Below are 21,400 nucleotides of genomic sequence, written 5' to 3' on the forward strand. Positions count from 1 at the left end.
TTTACTGTTGAGCTGTATCTCTTTCGAGATAAGCTATATCTTGGGGCCGCTCAGCCCTGTCTTGTGGACGCATGGACACCGAGAGTACACAGTGGCCGACGGGTCGGGAGGGCTTCGGTGGTCCGGGACATTTTAGGTCCACGTCTGTCTTGTAGTGGATGCAGTGACCCAGAGGTGTACCGCGCGGCACTATCCACTTGGCGCCTCTAGACTGAGCATCGTTGAGATCCTTTTGTGACTCCTGTTTCTTGACTACCCCGGTATCATGATCATAGCATGTGCATTTCATATAGGTCTGTATACTCATACTTTTGTACTGGGCGTTCTTATCGCTCACGTCCTCGGTTTTGTTTATTCTTGGACACCCCATTCCCGCGGGGCAGGCCTCAGGTTGGACAGCTCAGGAGGAGCAGGAGGAGGACGTTGAGTAGCTGGTTGGGTTAGTTTTCGGTATTGTTCTATTCGATATGGTTGTACTTGTATTTTTAGTTGAGTTATTCTAGACTTCGATTGGGTTGTATAACCATTATAGTTGTCGACTTTTTCCGCTGTTGTCTCTGATTATTGTTTATTAGGTTAATTGCATGCTTAGTTTTTGATTAGTAGGTGATTCTGGAACGGGTCACTACATTGAACCACGTAAAATTAATCCATTTTGTCTAAGTAATTTGATTATCCAAACTTTGTTGATCATGTCAAAAACAAATAATTCGAGATAAACTCGACATTAATAAGGCAATAATATTCTACCATGTATTGTGACAAAAAAAAAAATAAAACATTTTCGAGTAAAGAGTACATTTTTATAATTAATTTATACGATTCAACGAGCCATATATATACCATGCTAACTTCTCGTGTTCATAAACGGTTGATTCTACCAAATCTTTCGTGAGTTTAAATGATTCGTGTTTATATAAATAATAGGTATTTTTATTTGTATAATACAAGTATTTAAATTTGTCTTTTTATATTATGAAGGCTAAAAAGTTTTTGTTCAAATTAAGTTGCTCAGTATTAATTCAAAGAGCATGTTCAATAGTGCGAAAATGTTAGTGAGATGAAGTCGACAACTCAATTACATGCTGATATCAACGTTGATAATTTAATAGTGTGTATTCAACTATAAGATTTAATGAATTTAAACAAATTTTTTTAAATGATAGATTTCCGTGGATTTGTTAGATTTTTATTGACTTTTATAAAATTTCACAGATTTGTAAACAAATTACATGGACTTTTATAGACTTTTTTAAAGATTTTTGTAGACATTTGTAAAAATTTTGATTGATGGTACAAATTTTGTACTTTTATAAATAAATATATATTTTAAATTTCTTAATTATTTGACATAAATAATATCTTCACTTTAAAATAATTTTTTAATGTAAATAAATTTACTTATTTTAAAAGTAAATATATTTAATATATGAAAAAAAATCACATTTATATTTAACAAAATCAAAATTTCAACTATTTTCATGATTTCTTAGCACACGCTTAAATATTATATTAGATCATTGAGGATCAATTTGTTTTTAAAATTTTCATTTCGAAAACTTGTAAACTAATATTTAGTGTATTGTTCAGTTTTGTTTTTTAAATAAGCTAAACTAGAAGTTTCAGTTAGGCAATAATAAAGTCCTAGTGAATCGGGTTGTTACAAAAATTATATTCTATAAAGCCTTCTAATGAACATCATTCCAACAATGAAAACGGGGTGACGCAACATAGAAATTATTCGAATTTCCAAACATTCAGAAACATATTTTATGTTATTTACGTTTCAGTTAGCTTATTCTTGATAACCTAACTGTTTTTCTTAAGTAGTCATTTTTTAGTGTCCAATTTGTCAGTTAAGCTTTATTCCACACAAAACTTATTTGATTAGCCAACTGACATTGATTTGACGTGAATTGCTAAATCAAAATTGTTAACTCAACTAAATTTTGGACAAACAAGTGTGATTGTTTATTCAACTCCTTCTAACCAATCACACGATCCTAACAATATGTATGTAATTATGTATGTGGTACGTATATATGTACATATTAATGTTCTAGGCGTTGCACATTTATGTTGTTTTTCTCGTTTTGCAAAGTTTAATCGTTGAATTTTTATATAAAAATTGACACAAATTAGAGTTAAAATTGAAAAAAGGGTAACGTGATGATTATAAAATTGTCTGTCAGGGATAAAATGATTATAAATTCCAAAATGGTTGCAATCCATACAATTGTCAAATGGTAAAATAGTAATTACGTAAATAAACAGGGGTGATATGGTCAAAAGTTATATTTTATAAAATTTTGTCGTTTGTTTTTTTATTTTATTCATCTTATAGAAGATTTCAAACATTAATAAAAAAAAAGATAAATTAATATTGATAAAAAAATATTAAAAATGTAATAATAATTACATAAAAACATTGTCGATCGTGTCCATACTCAAATTTAGATAATTGAAAAAAATAAATGTTATAAAAATTAACAATATTATTTTCATTTTACTAAATAAGCCAAAAAAACATTGTTTGAAACAATAATGCCAAATTTGACCGATCGTCCTACTTGGGAAACTTGACTCAAAATAAGCCAAACCCAACAGCTAAGACATTGCCCAATGTTTGGGCCCATTTTGTGGAGTTGCTGATTAGGTGAAATTAATGGATAATTGATTATTCAAAATAAGATATTTTAGTTTTTGAGTATATCTTTTGTGAGACGATCTCATGAATCTTTATCCGTAAGATGAATCAATCCTATCGATATTCATAATAAAAAGTAATACTCTTAGCATAAAAAGTAATATTTTTTCATGATTGACCCAAATAAGAGATCTGTCTCACAAAATACAACTCGTGAAACCGTCTCATACAAGTTTTTGCCTATAGTTTTTTATAAAACAAATTTGTACTCATCTTATAAAAAAATATAAAGAGAATATTTTAACATTTAAAAATAATACATCGAGTCTTTGTAAAGTATATAACGTTAGCAGCTTATTTTTTAAGATTTAATTAAAAATAACAGTTTCAAAATTCATATATTAGGTTTATGTCGCCATTAATATTGCATAGGCTAAAAATAAAACAGTTCTCGATTTTAAATATTTTTATAAAAAGTATATCTTATATGATGAAGCAGACTACGTAACATTACATGTGGTCATGAGATCGATATTTAATCGAAGTTGATATGTAAAATTATATATATGTACTATACATTCTAACATCGCCCATGGATTGTACACCTCTAGCGGTAAGTTGTTCAAAATGTTTGATATATCACAATACGTCAAGAATTCATGTCTCATTATCAAAAAAATATGAATAACAATAAACGCATACCAGATTATATTGATTGATCTAGAGTTTGAGTTATGGATCCACAGAGAATCGATCACATTATTCTTATCTTAGATGAGAGAATAAAGTAGATCTAGAATATGTGTGACATATATATTTTATGTGAATCGAGAACCATAACCTTAACAATTTTCGACCCATCATTGAAAATTTAATTGAGTTGAGTTTCTACCCATAAGATGGATCATACCAATTTATTTAATACTTTTGAAACTCATAATTAACTAAATCAGTTTATTGGGTCTTTTATTAGATAGCTTGTCTATATACAATTAGCTAAATTATATGAGCCCACAAAATAATTTCAAGTTCAATATAAAATGAATCAATAAAATAATTATATATTACTTTTAAATCTTTTTAAACTAAAAAATTATAATTAGCATCAGAATTAGTCCACCTTTCAAATGTGGATGTGATTAATTAATATACATATAATTGATTTAATTATAAAATTTTTGAGTTTATTAATTAACTAAGGGAAAAATACAAAGGAAATGAGCTGGAAGGAAAAAGGAAATTTGTACCCCATCCATCACATGAAAATTAACAAATATTAATTGCACCCAAATCCATATATATCATGCTTGTGCCCTAAACTACTCTTTGAAACCTAAGCATGTCCTCTCTTATTGAACACACAAAATTTAAAAAATATCCAACTTTTAACCTTTTTTGGACAACAAAATAAATTGTCCCTTTTAATCTGTCTTTGAAATTTTAAAAAGAAATGGCCAATTGCATGCCTTCCCCTACCTTGATCGATTCACAGTCCGATTATTCGATCTATTAAGTAACTTAATTATGTTGTTAATACTTACAAAACCCAGGTCATATTATGTTTTCATGCATATCAAGAAATTGTTGGAAAAGTAAATTTACAAAAAAAAATTATATTAGTGTTTTAATAGAATAAAAAATTGTTAGAAGTATATAATGTATTTTATAAATTGGTAAAAAATATAGAGAAAATTATATTAAGTATAGACAGTAGACTATATAGTTAAGATAGATGGAAAAAAAAACAGTTTTTATTCATAGAGTAAATTTTAACATAGTGTTTCCATTTCCTAGTTTTAATTAAAATTACTCTCCATGCCTCTTGCATGGAGAGTAATCCAGCCTCTTGTATATTATCCGAAATTTTTTTAAATCTATTTTGAAATCTAATAACATATGTATATTGTGATACTTTCGTCTCACATCTTAAAAATGAAAGATTTAAAATGAGTTTATAATGGCTTACAATGGACTTCTATAGCAACTTGGGTTAATCATTTTCGTAAAGCGATGACGAGTACGAAATAGTTGCTATAGGGGTCCATTGTGCAGTCACGCAGTCGCGGGCCCGGGTTCGAGACGTGACAGCAGAGCCGGTCACCAGCATGGAATACCGGGAAATAAGTGCTATATGTAGCAAAGTACTACGTGCATGGGAGCCACCTCTTGAACCTGCGGGGCAAAGTGCTACATGACGGGAGCCACCTCTTGAACTGTAGGAGGCACCTCTAGATTCTCGGCGCTGGTGGATCGAGAAGTCAGGGCGCGACGAGGACGTCGCGTTCTGAAGGAGGAGTGATTGTGATTCCCTCGTCCCTGCATCTTAAAAGTGAAAGATTTAAAATGAGTTTATAATGACTTACAATGAACTTCTATAGCAACTTGGGTTAATCATTTTCGTAAAGCGATAGACGAATACGAAGTAGTTGCTATAGGGGTCTATTGTGCAGTCACGCAGCTGCGGGCCCGAGCGACTCAGGACGTGACATATACAAACTTGATCATAACAGTGATTAGATGTCATAGATATCACATCGATTTCAATATATTTTCGAATTATATACCTGATCTCGAGTAAGATTCCAATGTAGATATATTGAGAAGTATTGAATAGCCCGGATATTATCTCAACCGTGTATATATGTTTGAGTTGGTGGTGTAGTTAAGAACTTAATCGATGATCATGAAGTAAATTTTCTTTATCAATATTTTTCGAACGAACTTATCTCGTATTGTTTGTCTTGTATAACTTGACACTGCTAGCAAATTCGGATTGACGTATAGTTAAAAACACACATATTGAACATGTCTTTGGATGGAGACCCGCGAGAAAATGACTAATAAATCAATATTTGGTTGTGATATATGGACGAGATATTACATGAGTTTAGAAGATGAAAATAACAAATTTGCACATTTTAACAGCTTTTTCTTGTGAATCGCTCACCTTTTAATTTCAAAGCGCCGGTCAATTCATAAATACCCATTGGTTCAAATGGCCACAAAAAAAGATGAAATCCCGACCGTAGATGACACCCAAATCCCGTACGTTAATCTTCCTCGAGATAAGCTTTATCTTGCCGTCAGATTCAGTTCGATTGAAGTACGGATTTGCCCCGGCATCGAAACGTGATATGGGCAAGGGTAATTTCGGGTGTTGAAAAAGGCACCGTCTCTCCCGGTGTTCAGCCCTCTAATCCTAGTAGAAAAGTACCGGAGAAGAGCACTCATTTTTCAATTACCCACGCTCTAAGTTGCGCGTGTATATATCCTGCTGAATTTTGAGGCATATAAAATCTTTATACTTTATATACGAGTTATGTATGCTACTTAATTTGAGTGATTATAATGTGAGATCGTCTCATGGATGAGACAATCTGTGAGATGGATCAACCTTATTCATATTCATAATAGAAAATAATATTTTTAGCATAAAAAAGTAACACTTTTTCACAGATGACTCAAATAAGATATCTGTCTCACGAATACAACCCGTGAGACCGTCTCATACAAGGTTTTGTCATTTAATTTTATATGATATTTGTGTTTTGGTAAGTTGATAACTCTCTTTCGCTTTCAAACAAGTTCTTGAGAGGCTTATTATTTTTCGAAACTTTACTATTGAGTAAGAAATATATTAAACTGGTAGATGTATTATTAATATTATTAAAAAAATATATGAGAAAAGCCTATGTCATACTAAAATTAATCTACGTCTCCATTACCTTCTATTCCACAATTTCAGTGTTTTTTTCCCAAATAACTAAGTTCAATTTATCTGCTACATGTTCAACACAATTTCTTCAAATAATTTATCTACCTTGTGCAAGTCTTCGGTCGAGAATTTCCACTAGTAAGGCGTGAGTGACACGCGCGATTTCTTCACGTGGTTGCGGGTATAATAAAAGAGAGAGGAAGGACGGTGGACATTTTGCTTCTTTTTTATGTTCCACGCATCCATGGCAGAAAACACAAGGCAGGGACATTTCTGCTTCTTCGCAGATTAGAGTGGATTAAGAGTGGAAAAAAGAAATTAGAAAAATTGCTTCAAACCTCCATTTTCAACTTTTGTTGACCAGTCATCCAATTTATTCACTGTCCCATATAATCAAACTGAAACGATAGCTGCAGCTACAGATTGATGCATGTTCTTTGTGGGTATATATTATGCCCACATGCACATAGGTACTTGTTTATGTTCCCGAGTTTCCTGCATTTGGAAAGATTTTATCTTGTGGGTTCACCGTTCATATTTAAGATTTTAATTGTCTTGTAAAATATTCTGGGAAGTCTTGTTTTGGAGGGTTAGATGTAGAGGAATTGAAGGTGTTGGATATTTGGGTGTTTGGTTATTTGATGAAGGGGATACCCTTACCTTTTGATTTTGAGGGTACAAGGGTGTTAGATTTGCAGCTGATTTTGAAAAACAGAGGTTTCTTCTCAGATAATTGCAACAAAAGTTACTTCTTGAACGGTAATTCTGGTGAGCCTACTTCTGTCCTGGATTCTGCTCGGGTTCCTAGTGGGCCTTCATCTTCTTCAACCCTGAGTTCTTCTTTCGGTGGCGGCGGAGTTGGTGGTGGTACTTCTACAGATACGGCGGGGGTAGTGGCTGTTTCTCACATAAACCCATCTCCCAAATGGATGCAAAACTCCACAACTGCCACCAGCTCCAATGCTGGAGGAGCTGATCCGGAACTCCTCCCTGTTCCTCCGTCTCTTGAGATCGAAACTGCCTGCGAGAGAGGAAATGCGGAGAAATGTGGTATGGAGGACTGGGAGAGTGTGTTTTCAGGGTCCGTCGCCCCGTCACCGAGCCAAGAACAATCCATTTTTAGGTGGATCATGGGGGATGTCGAAGACCCTGTACTGGGAAGTCTGAATAAGGTTCTTCAAATTGGCGGTGGCAGTTCAAATGCAGCGGAGTTTGAGTCTAGTGGTGGTTTCGGGGTTATGGATCAAAGCTTCGGTGAAGACCAATTTGGTGCGATTCCTACTAGCCAATTATCTTCAAATCTCCATACTAGTCTTATGTACCCTTCTATATCTATCAATCTAGGATCTTTTGCTCTTCATCAGCAACCTATTTATGATTCTTCTGCAGAAATGAAATCTCCCATTTGCAATCCACAGCTGTTGTTAAACCAAAACCAAACTCCGAATTCATTATTTTTCTTGCCTCTAACATATCCCCGACTCCAGGAACCGGACTTCTTCGCTTCACCTCAGGCCAAAAGGCTCAATTCTGGCTCCATTGGCGGATTCCACGAGCTTCCCGGTGCTATATCAAAAGGGCCTTCTTTTTTGTTTCCGCAGAATCTGCATCAGAAGCCAATTGAGTCAGGTTCAAACTCGACAAGCGGTAGTGAGGAACAGCAGGCGATTGACCAGCTATACAAAGTAGCAGAGCTGGTCCAGACGGGGAATCCTATACTCGCGCAAGGGATATTGGCGCGGCTCAATCACCAGTTCTCTCCCATGGGCAAGCCTTTTCAAAGGGCTGCTTTTTACTGTAAGGAGGCATTGCAAATGCTCCTTCACACGAATAACAACAGCAACACGTCTACCTTTAATTCTTCGCCATATAGTCTCGTTTTCAAGATTGGTGCTTACAAGGCTTTTTCTGAGATTTCACCCCTGGTACAATTTACTAACTTCACTTCTAATCAAGCCATTCTTGAAGCCATGGATGGATTTGATAGAATTCATATTGTAGATTTTGATATTGGGTACGGTGGACAATGGGCCTCTCTTATCCATGAGCTAGCATCAAGGGGCATAACACTTTTGAAAATAACTGCAGTTGTCTCCCCCTCGACACATGATCAGATAGAACTAGGCCTTGCTCGAGAAAATCTTATTCAATTTGCAGGTGAAATCAATCTTGAATTTGATTTTGAGGTTATGAGTGTTGATTCTTTGAATTCTAGTTCATGGTCTCCATCTTTTCTTACATCCGGAAATGAAGCTGTTGCAGTGAATCTACCATTTGGTTCCTTTATGAATCACCAATTATCAATTCCTTTAGTTCTTCACCGAGTCAAGCAATTGTCACCAAGAATAGTGGCGTCTGTCAACAAAGGATGTTATATAACTGACCTTTCATTTCCTGGCCGGGTGATCCATTCCGTTCAATTATATTCGAGCCTGCTCGAATCTCTTGATGCCGTTAGTATGAATACCGATACCTTGCAGAAGATCGAGCGTTTCTGGATCCAACCTGAAATCCAAAAGTCTATAATGGGTCATTTTCGTACTGAAAAACCACAGCATTGGAGGAGTGCATTTTTGTCGTCTGGATTTACCCCGGTAACATTTAGCAATATTACCGAATCACAAGCTGAATGGGTCGTGAAGAGGACCCCGGTTCGAGGATTCCACTTAGAAAAGGACCAATTTTCTATAGCTCTTTGTTGGCAAAAGATGGAGTTGATATCTGCATCAGCTTGGAGATGCTCTCATAGTTATTAGTTGAATTTATTCCCTTTCGACTTGCGAATTTCACGTCTGATTTTATCTTTTGCTAATTCTATGTTTGGCTTAGGCAGATTTTTAGTACTTAATGTTCTGATATTAATCTCCATTCCTGGCCCTTGCACTATATTCCAACTTTCCTTAGTATTGAATATAGTCTTTATCTGATATACTTCACCAATTTAGATGTCTGTCAATTCCAATCTCGTTCTTCATTTTTGTGTCACATTTTACTGAGATCTTGTTATTACTGAAGTTGTTATAGTTTGAGAAATCCTCTGTTTTGCATCAACAAGTCTGTCATAATTATGTCATCTTGTATTTGTGTCAAGCCAAGATTTCTTCTCGTCACTACTCGAATTAAGTTTATGCTCTGTGTGTAATGTTTTCCCGTTATTTAAATGCTTGTACCTGCGCTTTACTTGGTGTTATGGAAATTTTTACCGATTATCATGATTAAAATGCCTTTGAGTTCGTGTTTTTGCACATAATATCCGATTTCTTGCAAGTGTTTTTTTTTTTCTTTCTCTCTGTTATACGTGTCAATCTTACCGATATCCACGATAAAAAATAATATTCATGACATAAAAAATAATATTTTTTCATGGATGGTCTAAATAAAAAATTTGTTTCACAAAATACGATCCGTATGATAGTCTTACACAAGTGTTTACCTTTAATTAAACTCAGTGACACATACGTCCGTGAACTATACTATGGCACATTTTCAAATGATCAGATCTCATCGTATATTTTATTGTATTATCAATCCATTCATTAATTATTTATTTTAAATCAATTAAATAATTAAATTGAATTATAATATTTTCTTTAATAAATAATATAAGTAATATTTTATTAATTATTAAAAGAATAATATCAAATCAAATATTATATTAATGATCATATTTATGTATTTTTATTATATTAGATTATTTATTTATATATTATTTTTCTATCTTTAATTTCGAAAGGTGCCATAAATTTGTGTTAGATACATTTTAGTTTTTCAAAAAATTAATTTTGAAATTTATATTGGTTTTTCTATTAAATTGATTCACAGAAATATTTTTGTTTTCCACTTCTATTATTTACCACCCACATCACCTAGCAAATGACGTCTACGAGGTATAATTAGATTAATCAAAACCTCCGATACTATCCTCAACACCGTAATAAAAACTTATATGAAACAGTCTTACATATCAATTTTATAAAACATATATTTATTTGGATCACTCGTGAAAAAATATTACTTTTTATCGTAAATATGAACACGATTGACTCGTCTTATAAATAAAAATATGTAAGAACATCTTACAAAAACAAACTCATAGACCATTGATGGTAGTATTTAAAACTGAAAATTAAATTTGTCATCACCATAAATTTTGGGATAATAATTTATGGTAGGCTTAAAAAATAATGTATGATTGCCAAAATTCTATTTAGTACATGCATCTGCAACAGGGCATACCCTGTCTCCATCATTAATCTCAATAAATTAAATAAATTATACAATTTATTAATCAGACGAAATTGAATGTCAGCTTTTGTGATATAATAATGCATTGAACTTTAACATTAATTAGTTTCTTAATAACGTCTGTCCCAATCAAACCACATGGGACTCCTACTATTGGACCCTAAACATGATTAGTTTTAGTCATACTTTTTTTAAAATTGTTATTATTATTATTAAGAGTAGGTCTCTTGTGAGACGGTTTCACAAATCTTTATCTTTGAGATGGGTCAACCCTACCGATATTCATAATAAGAAGTAATACTCATAGCATAAAAGTAATCATTTTTCATGGATGACCCAAATAAGAGATCTGTCTCACAAAATACGACATGTGAGACCGTCTCACACAAGTTTTTGCTTATTATTAGAAGAGGATGATGAATCTGATATAATTGAGTTTCAAATTTAAAACATTATCTTAAATTTAATATTCAGATGTCACATGAACTATAATTTATTGACGTCATATATTTCATCTGAGTTTGCAACTTTGAGTTAGAAATTGCCGATGAATGACCACTTGCACGAATAATTTAAAAGTTCATTAGAAAGTGGATTAACTTATGTATTCTGTGAATATATATGATAAATATAAATTTATTAAAAAATTAACTAGTAAAAAAAGATTGTCCCCGTCCAGCCCATCAGGCTCCATCACGGCCAGCTAGGATGTCTCCATGCATTGTTAGCATTATAATCTATTTGTCTAATTCTAATTAAGAATTATTGAAACTATGTACATGTCTTAATTTCTTTCAACATGATCAACCTTATAAAGACGTGATATACATAAAAGCAAACATGTTCATATGATTGTTTGAGTTGATAAAATAAGTAAACGGTTGACTAGTGATCAGGACTTCGATTTCCTCGCCAACAATTATTTGGACGAGAATGGTATAAATAGTTTGCCCAATACAGTTCACCTTAATTGCTAATGTGGTTCGCAAACTACTCCTTCAGTTTGGAATTTTACACCGTACGTATTGAAATGGTAAAAGCGATTGCGAGATATCTTTGTTTGAAAGAAATGTGGTTTGATCCATGTTCAAGAATCGATGACAAGTTGGTATGATTCCCTTAATTTGAAATATTCAATTTTTCATGTTTAATTTATATAATTTATACTTTTTAACCAACTTTCATTTCCTAATATTTTGTACAAAATCAAGACAATTTTGTAAATTTAATAAATCATTAAAATCTTGTGGCTCCACCTTCTTATTATGATCTAAGTTTGCATTATTCAAAGTATAATTAGGTAATGCATAACGATGACCAAGTCTTGTGACAAGATATATGGACTCATGCGTGGCCTGACAATTTCCTTCGAATCCGATAGAAAATTCGATATTCGACCTGAATGAAGAAGGTAATAAAGAGATTTTTTATCTGAATAAATAAACGAGTAATAAGATATGATGATTTTCAAGTATGACAATGGAGGTAAGTCTTAAAATATCATACTCATATACGACTTGAATACCCGATTAAATTTATATATATATACGATTTTTCAGCTATGATGATAATTTTAATATGATTTTGTTTAATGATATTGGTTAAATGGAATGAAAAAAAACCAATTGAATGTGATGAAATATATAAAAATTGCTCATCCAATAGATGAGTGACACCTCATCGGTGCTCACATAGGTGTGCACGGTAAATGTACAGCATATCAAAACTGATATATATATATATATATATATATATATATATATATATATATATATATATATATACACACACACGTATATTTCACCAACTGTGATCATCAATTGGTCATAAATACGTATATTTCACCAACTTGAATATCCTGAGAGCTACTACTATAATTGTTGAATTAACATGATGCAACTATTTTGTGTACTAGGATCAAAGTTCAAGGCGAAAAAAATTACTTTGAGATTAAATTTAATTTGAAGTTGAATTCAATTCAGATTTATTTCTAAAAAAATTATTAAGCAAAGATAAGAATTATGGCTCGAAGACCAATCTGCTTACCCGTTATTTTAATTTAGTGGGCTTAAAGGATTACGGGTTTAGGCTTTAATAACCCATAAAATGCGTGACCCATCAAATTACAAATCATAAATTTAAAGATAAAACAGAGAAAAATCTTTGATTCGAGTTTATTTTAGGATTTACTTTATATGACATAAAATTTTAGTTTGAACTCTCAAATTTTGAAAAATTATCAAAAATATCCTTTATTTATAAATAAGCCAAAAATGATATCACAATCGAAATTAAATTATTTCAAACATATAATTTTATTATTTTTGTGTAATTAAATATTTGAGGAGAAGATTTTTCTAAAAGAAAATTGTATCCGAACATATATTTGAAATTAAATCTTTACCTGACTTATTCCACTTTGGAATATTTACAAAAAGAGCTAACCAAGGTTAGACATCAGTAGCCAAAAAGAACAAATCATAATCCTAAGATAAACTTATGATTCAAACTAATAGATTCCTAGAAATAGTCTCCAATTTCACTAAACTCTCCGGGGATCTTAAAGATTTCCAAAATATGGTATTGATTTTGAACTTACCACATAAAATTGAGAAAATACTTGAAAACAAGAATAAATTATTAGAACATTAAAAGATATTCAAACAAGTATCCAGACTCTAGAATAACAACCAAATTTTAGCAAAAAGAAATTAAGATGATGAAAACAGTAGAAAGAATTAGTCTAAAAGATTTCAAGACTTTGCAGATTTTTTTGCGAATATTAAGGTCGTAGATCTAAAAATGAATACAACAAGGGGTGAATTTCCTTTAATAACTTGGTCATCTTCACATGAACCACCAAAGGAAAGAGTGAGATATCATACTACAAATGTGAGATAACCCCAAACAGATTTCCAAGTAGGTGGAAAATCAAACATAATAGGAACAAGTTCAAGAAGAAATCAAATTCTCTTACACCAAACATCCTATGAGAAGTCTTTTTTATAATCAATACATCCTGATAGGTTGTGCTTTAACTTTAATGTACTGGATTTAAAAAACAAATAAGATCTCATAGATGATTAAACTTTGGCTACGAGAATCGCAACATGAACAGTTGATATCAACAAATAAATATTCATTAAACTTTTATAAATCAGTCTGATGGGATAAGTTAAAATCACCTAGAAATGATTTCGGCAGAAACCAAAGAGTCGGTCATAGCCAGATAATCTCTTAGTGAGATAGCTGGGAGAATTTCTACCATATTTAAAGCCCAGGTTATGGGGATAGACTATTTTAACAATTAAGATACAGAGAAGATAAACAAATATACTCAAGCTCTGTATAACTTTCAATTACATGACATCTTTTTGGTGGATGGATATATTATGTTATCCACTATATATAAATGGAATTTAAGAGTCGAAAAAAATATATCGATGCAAATTTTCTTCGTCAAAATGCCAAATCCCTAGAAAGAAATGTATGAGGAAATCCATATATTTTGGAACGAATGACTTCTTTTATCAAAGGAAAATTGATATAATTGTGTCATATGATAATATTACAAAAAAATTAAAAACGATTAAGATATATTAATAAATTACTCATTTAAATGTAAGAAAATGATTTTGATTTTCCAACAATCATTGAAAGTAAGCCACAAAGGTAGAAAATAAATAACTTTAGATTTCACCCTTATGCCAGAAGTGTAAGTAATTGCTAGAATGCTCATAAAAAATATAGCAAGACAAAGAAAATTTTTCAATCCATAACTAAATGAGGATGAAAGATATATATGGACAGAAGAACACACAAAAAGATAAAGTCAATTAAAAGATATTTGCAAAAATCCCCGGAAAATGGGTATTATTCGAGATGAAGATGATCTAGTATTATATACAGATGCTAGTGACCATTGGTGGGCAGCAGTTTTTACGAAGCTTACAATATCATGAGAACAACCATGCAAGTATTGCAGTGAGTTATTCTTAGATACAGAAGTCGTAAGATGAAAAATCAACGAAAAAGAATTTTATGTAATAAAAAGAACTTTTCAAAAATGACAATTATTTTTACTTTCGAAGAGTTAATACACATGTAAAAGCTTTTTTAAAAAATAGAATTGAATTTAACCTGAGAAAACTGGATTATTGAGGTGATAGACTTTCTGTCAAAATTATATTTTTGATTTTTTTATTATTAAATCTCATTAAAATATTCTTGCAGATCTCTTAACAAGAGATGTATAATGCTAATGTCGATGTCATCATGAAAATGCAGATATATTTGAGGGAACACCTTGAAATGCTTCACACCGAGTTCAATAAGCTTGTCCTAAATGCAGAATTTGCAGGTAGGCTACAACAAGTTGACAAGAGAATTTTCTATGATAGAAGAAGAATGTGTTTACAGGCTTATACTCAGCTATAGTCTATGTTACAAAATGCCGATCCTCCAGGCTGAGAAACCACTGGTTTTCCAATGGAGATTTTTCGAGTACATGGCTCTATATTTGGAGTAGGGGATTCAATTACTCTTAGCATAAGTGCTAAGTAAAGATCATCTTTAGATGAGTCGGCCAAAGAAAAAATCGAAGCTACGGATCCTTATTTGGAGACTTCAACTCAATCATTCACCCCGGAGATTGAAGAGGGAGGGGTCAACCTTAGAATTCAAAATGATAAAAGAAAATCTAATGTTGATACTAACGAGCTTATAGTTTCATCAACGGAATCACCAGAAATTGAAAAAAAATGTATCAGCCCAGTCACAATCCGAGTTGATATAGTATGAATGTAACGTCTCGCTCGTTTTAAAAATGCGGAAATATTTTTTTTTTTATTAAAGTTACCATTTTCGAAATAACATTTAAAAATGATCTTAAATATTCGACCATAAAAATAGTGTCGTTTAAAAATAATCAAACTCATCTTTTAAAATAATCATATTTATTTTGACATAAAAATAGACATGTTGTCGTACTGAAAATATCATTGAAAAATACTCATAAGCATTTGCCAATAAAAAGGAGTAAAAATCATAATAGAAAAATATAACATTTAAAAATGATCTTAAATATTTGTCAGTAAAAATAGCGCAGTTTAAAATAACTCAAATCATCTAAAATCATACGTAAACATAAACGTATAAAATTCTTAAAATCAACGTATGAAAATATTCATCTCCTATCAATCTCATAAATCGTAATGCGGAAAACATGTGGTCCTCGGGTCGTGTCACCTTACCAGGTCTGCCTACTAAGAGTTCAGCACCTCCAGTCTCCTCATCATTAAGATCACCTGCATCACACACGCCTAGTGAGTCTAAAGACTCAACACACCTGCACCGTTAATAACAAGTACATATACCTAGCACACAACAGTGAAAAATATCATACTCAACATATCTTTCATGAACTTAAAAGCATAATGTAAACGTGTTGTGTAAAATCATGTCATGTCAAAGCATGTCATCTCATATCATCATATACGTAAACATATCTTTCATGAACTTTAAAAGCATGAACATCAACGTCTCGTGTAAAATCATGTCGTGTCAAGGCATGTCATCTCATATCATCATATACGTAAACATATCTTTCATGAACTTTAAAAACGTGAATATAAACATGTCGTATAAAATCAAGTCGTGTCAAATCATGTGATCTCATATCATCATATACGTGTCAAAACATGTAATCTCTTGTTATCATGTACGTAAACGTGTCGTGTAAAATCATATCGTATTAAAGCATGTCATCTCATGTCATCATATACGTATACATTTTCTTTTTAATTGAATTCAGTTCATTAGCTGTGACTTTCGTATCATCATGTCATCATGTCAGTCGATGGATCCATCTACGTATAACCACAGTACTGGGCGGCGGGGACACCAGCGACACTCTCACCCGTCAACTGGGCCTTGGCCTATCATATCATCATATCATGTCAATGGAAATACGATCGTCGGGCTCCCTCTGGGGCCTTCTCCCATAAACGGGCTCCCTCTGGGGCCTTTTCCCTCACGATATCTCCAATCATATCATCATGTCATCGTATTAGTCACAACTAAATCACTTCCTTCAAAACGTGTCATCATATTCATCACTTAATAAAAGCATGGATATATATAATTTTTCCTTTAAACCAAGCATGCAACGTATTTTCATAATTTCATAAAAATCATATTCATGATGCATAAACATTTAAAACATGGTAAAAATGTGATCAGGGCGCTGCTAGGTCCAAAATCTCACACCGGGTGCAAAATGACCATTTTGCCCCTGAAAACCCAAAAATTTCCATTTTGCTCCTAGACGTAAAATTTCACTTCTTTGACATTTTCTTAATCCCATTGACTCTAACATTTCCCAAATAATTATTTAAGCCTACATGAACTTTCCCATATTTTTATTTGGCATAAATCTATGACTTTTAAATTAATTTTTAAATATAACTTATTAATGCGTTTTAATCTCGAATTAAACCAAATCTTAGCATAAAATTCCCAAATTAAAAACTTAGACTTCTAATAATTATTTGAGCTTAAGTATAATTTCCCATTATTTTATTAAGCTTAAATCTAGGCGTTTCAATTAATCCTTTAATTAACGCTTCGTGCGATGACTAAATCCAAGATAATTCCAAAACTCATTATTTTGATCCGAAACTTACCAAACTCCTAAAAATATCCCAAAACATATTTATAAGTATTCCTAGACTTAAACTCGAGCTCATTTCATAAATTAACCAAATTGTTTTAAAACTTGAACCGTAGCCCCGATTTTAACCCGAATGAAACCAAAATTTAACCAAAACTTTCCCAACTTTTTACCACACCTTATAAACTCTTAAAAAAAACCTTAATTTCCCCAAAACCAGCCCCTTAGGCCTTCGAATAAACCTTGGACAGCACTTCCTACCTCTCAATAAATATCGGCCCCTCTCTTGTACACTTATTTCCCAACACCTTTCCCACCTCTTAAATGTTTCGGTCCTCTTCTATCCTCACTTGTCCAGCCATTAATGGTCACCGTTAAGACCTTAATGAACTCCTAAACCAAGACTAAACAAAGTGTAAAGCTGCTGGATTTTTAGATCATGCCCAAGTCCAAACTCTAGTTCATGCACCTCCCTTAATTTCGCTCCTAATCTTCGTCCAATGGAACCAGTCCTTATCCGAACACACCTGGACCACCCTAAGCTCCCCCTGGACGTGCTAAACCCACGGCTAGCCTCCCATGCAAGCCTACACTACCGGCCCAATCTCTAGGAACCTCAAACGCACACATGACCAACTTCCAACCCCTTGCTCGTTCGGCTTCGTGGATGGTCCCAGCAATGACCGAGCCTTCCTAAGCCGTGGTTCAGACCTCCCAGGGACTGTTCCGTGGCTCAGTTCGGCACTTGAGCTGCTGGATCATGCCATTCCACCGATCTCTCTCCTTACAAGCCGAAGATTTCAAGAACTCGACCAACACTTACCCAACACTATACGGCCTCATTTCCAGCTTGTAAATCCTTCCTATCTCGGTGATGACAGGCCCTCTACTCACGGTACAGCAGCCCCCTTGCCTCATTCCAGAAAAACGTGAGTTAAATGCATAAAATACGGTTTTTCATGAATAAGACGAAGCATAAACGAAGCAACAACGGGTTTAAACATTTTTCATATGCGAGCACACATGTAACAGCATATAATGGCATGAATGATGCAGAAAGAAGGATAAAAAGCGTGCCTTAAGATGTAAGAACTCGAGAAGAATGAAGAGAGGAGCGCCGGAGAGCCTTGGATGCAAGAACCAGGGCCGATCCTAACAATATTTGGGCCTGAGTCTAACTTTTAAAAAAAAAAACCTCCGAATCATAATGTGTGTTCATATTTTTTTTCGTTCCATAGCAATTTTTCAAATTAAATCAATACGTCAAAGACAATATAAAAAACTAAAGGAATAAAAATATCAAACATGTCCAAAATGATTACTAAAAAACAACCCGCCTAACAGTTTTAGAGCTAAAAATATTAATCAAGTCTGTATAATCAAGTTGTTCAATAATTTCTTTCTCAATCGATAACATAACCAATCCATTCAAAAAAACCTAGAGACGACGCAACAACTGGAGTCGATTAAGGTTTGTCTGCAGATGAATATTGAAGATTGAGGAATAAATCGATAACATATTAAGCAAGTTTCATTTAATAAATACTTGGTTTTGGGTTTGGGCTATTTAATAACTAGTATTATATATAATAATTTTTTAAAAAAAAATTTGGGCCCAAAAAAAGATATGGGCCTGAGTCATTGGACTCATTTGCCTCCTAATAGGCACGGCAAGAACAAGCCAAAACCGATACAATTCAGCTGCTGGGGGAAGAAGCCGAGATAAATAGCTGAGGGGAAGTGTCGGTTGGTGTTTTTTCGAGAATAAAGGCTGGTGGGAGTGAGGGTGTCGGTTGGTGAGGTGGGGAATGATAGGTTTAGGATTAATTAAGTAGTAATTAAGTAGTTAACAATTAGCTAATGAGCCTTAATTTACTAATTAAAAGTTAAAAATTTATTTTAAGCCCAACAAGCTTAAAAGTAGGCCCATTAAATTCAAACACACTCCCGAAAAATATTTCGTGTTGGAAAGTTTTTGAAAATATTAGCCGAACCCTCAAAAATTCCCCCAATTTGATAAAATTTACGCACCGTTAAAAATTAAAATCTTGCGGGTAAAAATACCCAATAAATCTCAATTCCTGAAAAATACCTTTAAAACATCTTATATTAATTAATAAAAATTAACCGTGTAATAAAAATAATTTTTTCCTGGAAATTCTCCGGTCTCCGTTCTTCGATCGAGCGCGAAATGAAACTTAAAAATCAAAGCGCATGAACTTTTAAAATTTCATGAATTAAATCATTTCATGCAATAATAATGCATAAAATAATTAAACACAATTTAATAAAATAAAAAATACATTTTATGCTTTTAAAGAATTTATAAATAAAATACCAAAGAATTTAATAATTTGCATGCATGTGATTTACGTGGACTTTTCGATTTTCGGGATGTTACAATGAAGATATCCCGGGGTATTGACAAACCAAATTCATATCTCAATGAGGTAAAAACATGGTATGAATTTGGGGCTCTTGCCTAGGTGGCTAAGTTTATACTACATCACCTATCTTCCTAGAAATCTCAACAATACCAAAATGGATCTAAGAAGCTATTCATAAAATATAGACAAATAATGATTATTTGTCAAGAGGAAACATTCTGGAGCTTTATTTTGTTAAGGCAATACCAGAACTAGCCGGGAAAGGCTCGCATGAAACCTTTCATTTCATCAAGTTGATAAGACCAGACAAGAACATTCAGAACTTCATCAAAGATCCTCCGGAGAATGAAACACATTTTTTTTCATCACTCACAAAAGGCGACATCAACATTTGACGATAATGGGGATTATATGTATATCTCACAGAGATGGACAAAGCCAAATTTCTATTTAAATCTTTTCAGTTAAATACCATTGCAGGAAAAACCACAAGCTTTGCAGAAGAATCATTTGAAAAAAAAAAAGAAATCTTTTGTGGAATAGCAAGCTGCTGGGGATTAAAAAAAACTCGTCGGAAATTATGCAGTATGGCTCACATGGAAAGATGATCATAAGGAATCTGTGCAGAATGCCCAAACCAAAAAGAGCCATAATTCGGGAATGATTTTCGGCCCAGATCTGACCAAACACATAATGTGCAGGCAAGTTCAAGTGGTGAAAGTCTACACAAGTCACATTTTCCCTGAGTACCACACAAAGCAAAAATCTTCGACAAAGGTAAAGAAGACATGCAATCCAACCACTCAATTAATGGAGGATGAACTAATCAACCATCACAACAGACGGACCACTAACTAGTGGTAGACCAACTAAAGATGATGTAGGCCACAATTTACAAAGTAATTCACAAGTATGAAGTTCATATTTCAAATCTATCAAGACTTTTGTATATATAAGGACAAAAGGAGATGAAGAGATCATTCATCATCTTCATTTTTCTTTCAAAATAAAATTTGTAATTTTTTGCAGTTTATGCGTTTTTAGCTATCATAGCTAATCAAGTCTTTCTCATCTACAAGAGGTTACCATATAATAATAAATTGCATGCTTGAATAAAAGAACCAAGTCTTACTCATCATATCATATATTCAAAATTAAACTTTTTTACCATGCACTCTTAGTTAGGAAACGATACAGAATTGTGCTAAGTATTGTTGAAGGGATCTATGTTATGACCATCTATTACGACTGTGTGATTAAGTTGTGAGGAGCAGTCCGTAAAAATCCGGTGGACACAATTCTACGACATTCTGGTTAAAGAAGTAAAACATTTAATTTATTACGAATGCATGGTGAGTTACACACACACATTAACTTATATTTATGATATATAGATTGGAAATCTTACGTACTCCTATGTCTTTTAATTTTTTTTAAAATAAAATAACGATTTTGATGAGCAATTGATTAAAGTCTAAATGAAAATAGGAGTTGGAATTTGTCTTCAATTTAAATTTTTTAAAATTTCTTTATCAATTGAACCGAAGGTCATTTAAGAAAATAATATCAAATTCTGATCTCATGAATTGATTGACATGAAAAGTTGAAAATTGCTACATATATGTATACGATTTTTCTAGTTCAGCTTTGCAAACCTGACGATCAAATCTCTTCAAGTGAATTGGGTAACAATGTGAGTCATTGGAATTGCTGAGGAAGAAAGAAAAATCAGTGAA

The 21,400-nt window shown here is 32.8% G+C and overlaps 1 protein-coding gene and 1 long non-coding RNA gene across 2 annotated transcripts; one reads left to right on the forward strand and one right to left on the reverse strand.

The window, feature by feature from the left end:
- The first annotated feature begins 6,534 nt into the window (after nt 1-6,534).
- Nucleotides 6,535-9,275, forward strand: LOC140814072 (scarecrow-like protein 6). The gene has a single exon (XM_073172931.1). The coding sequence runs from the start codon at nt 7,004-7,006 to the stop codon at nt 9,116-9,118; it is 2,115 nt and encodes a 704-aa protein (XP_073029032.1). The 5' UTR covers nt 6,535-7,003; the 3' UTR covers nt 9,119-9,275.
- Nucleotides 9,276-17,705: 8,430 nt separating this feature from the next.
- Nucleotides 17,706-18,415, reverse strand: LOC140814732 (uncharacterized). The gene is made up of 2 exons (XR_012114145.1): nt 18,355-18,415; nt 17,706-18,185 (listed from the first exon to the last, which is right to left on the reverse strand). It is a non-coding gene; the product is annotated as an uncharacterized lncRNA (long non-coding RNA).
- Between the last annotated feature and the right edge of the window lie 2,985 nt (nt 18,416-21,400).

The sequence above is a fragment of the Primulina eburnea genome, chromosome 15, assembly GCF_022965805.1.
Source record: "Primulina eburnea isolate SZY01 chromosome 15, ASM2296580v1, whole genome shotgun sequence".
Lineage (NCBI taxonomy): Eukaryota > Viridiplantae > Streptophyta > Magnoliopsida > Lamiales > Gesneriaceae > Primulina > Primulina eburnea.

What these genes read in the sequence shown, in the direction of transcription:
- LOC140814072 (XM_073172931.1), top strand. Translation starts at nt 7,004, where the DNA reads ATGAAGGGGATACCCTTACCTTTTGATTTTGAGGGTACAAGGGTGTTA.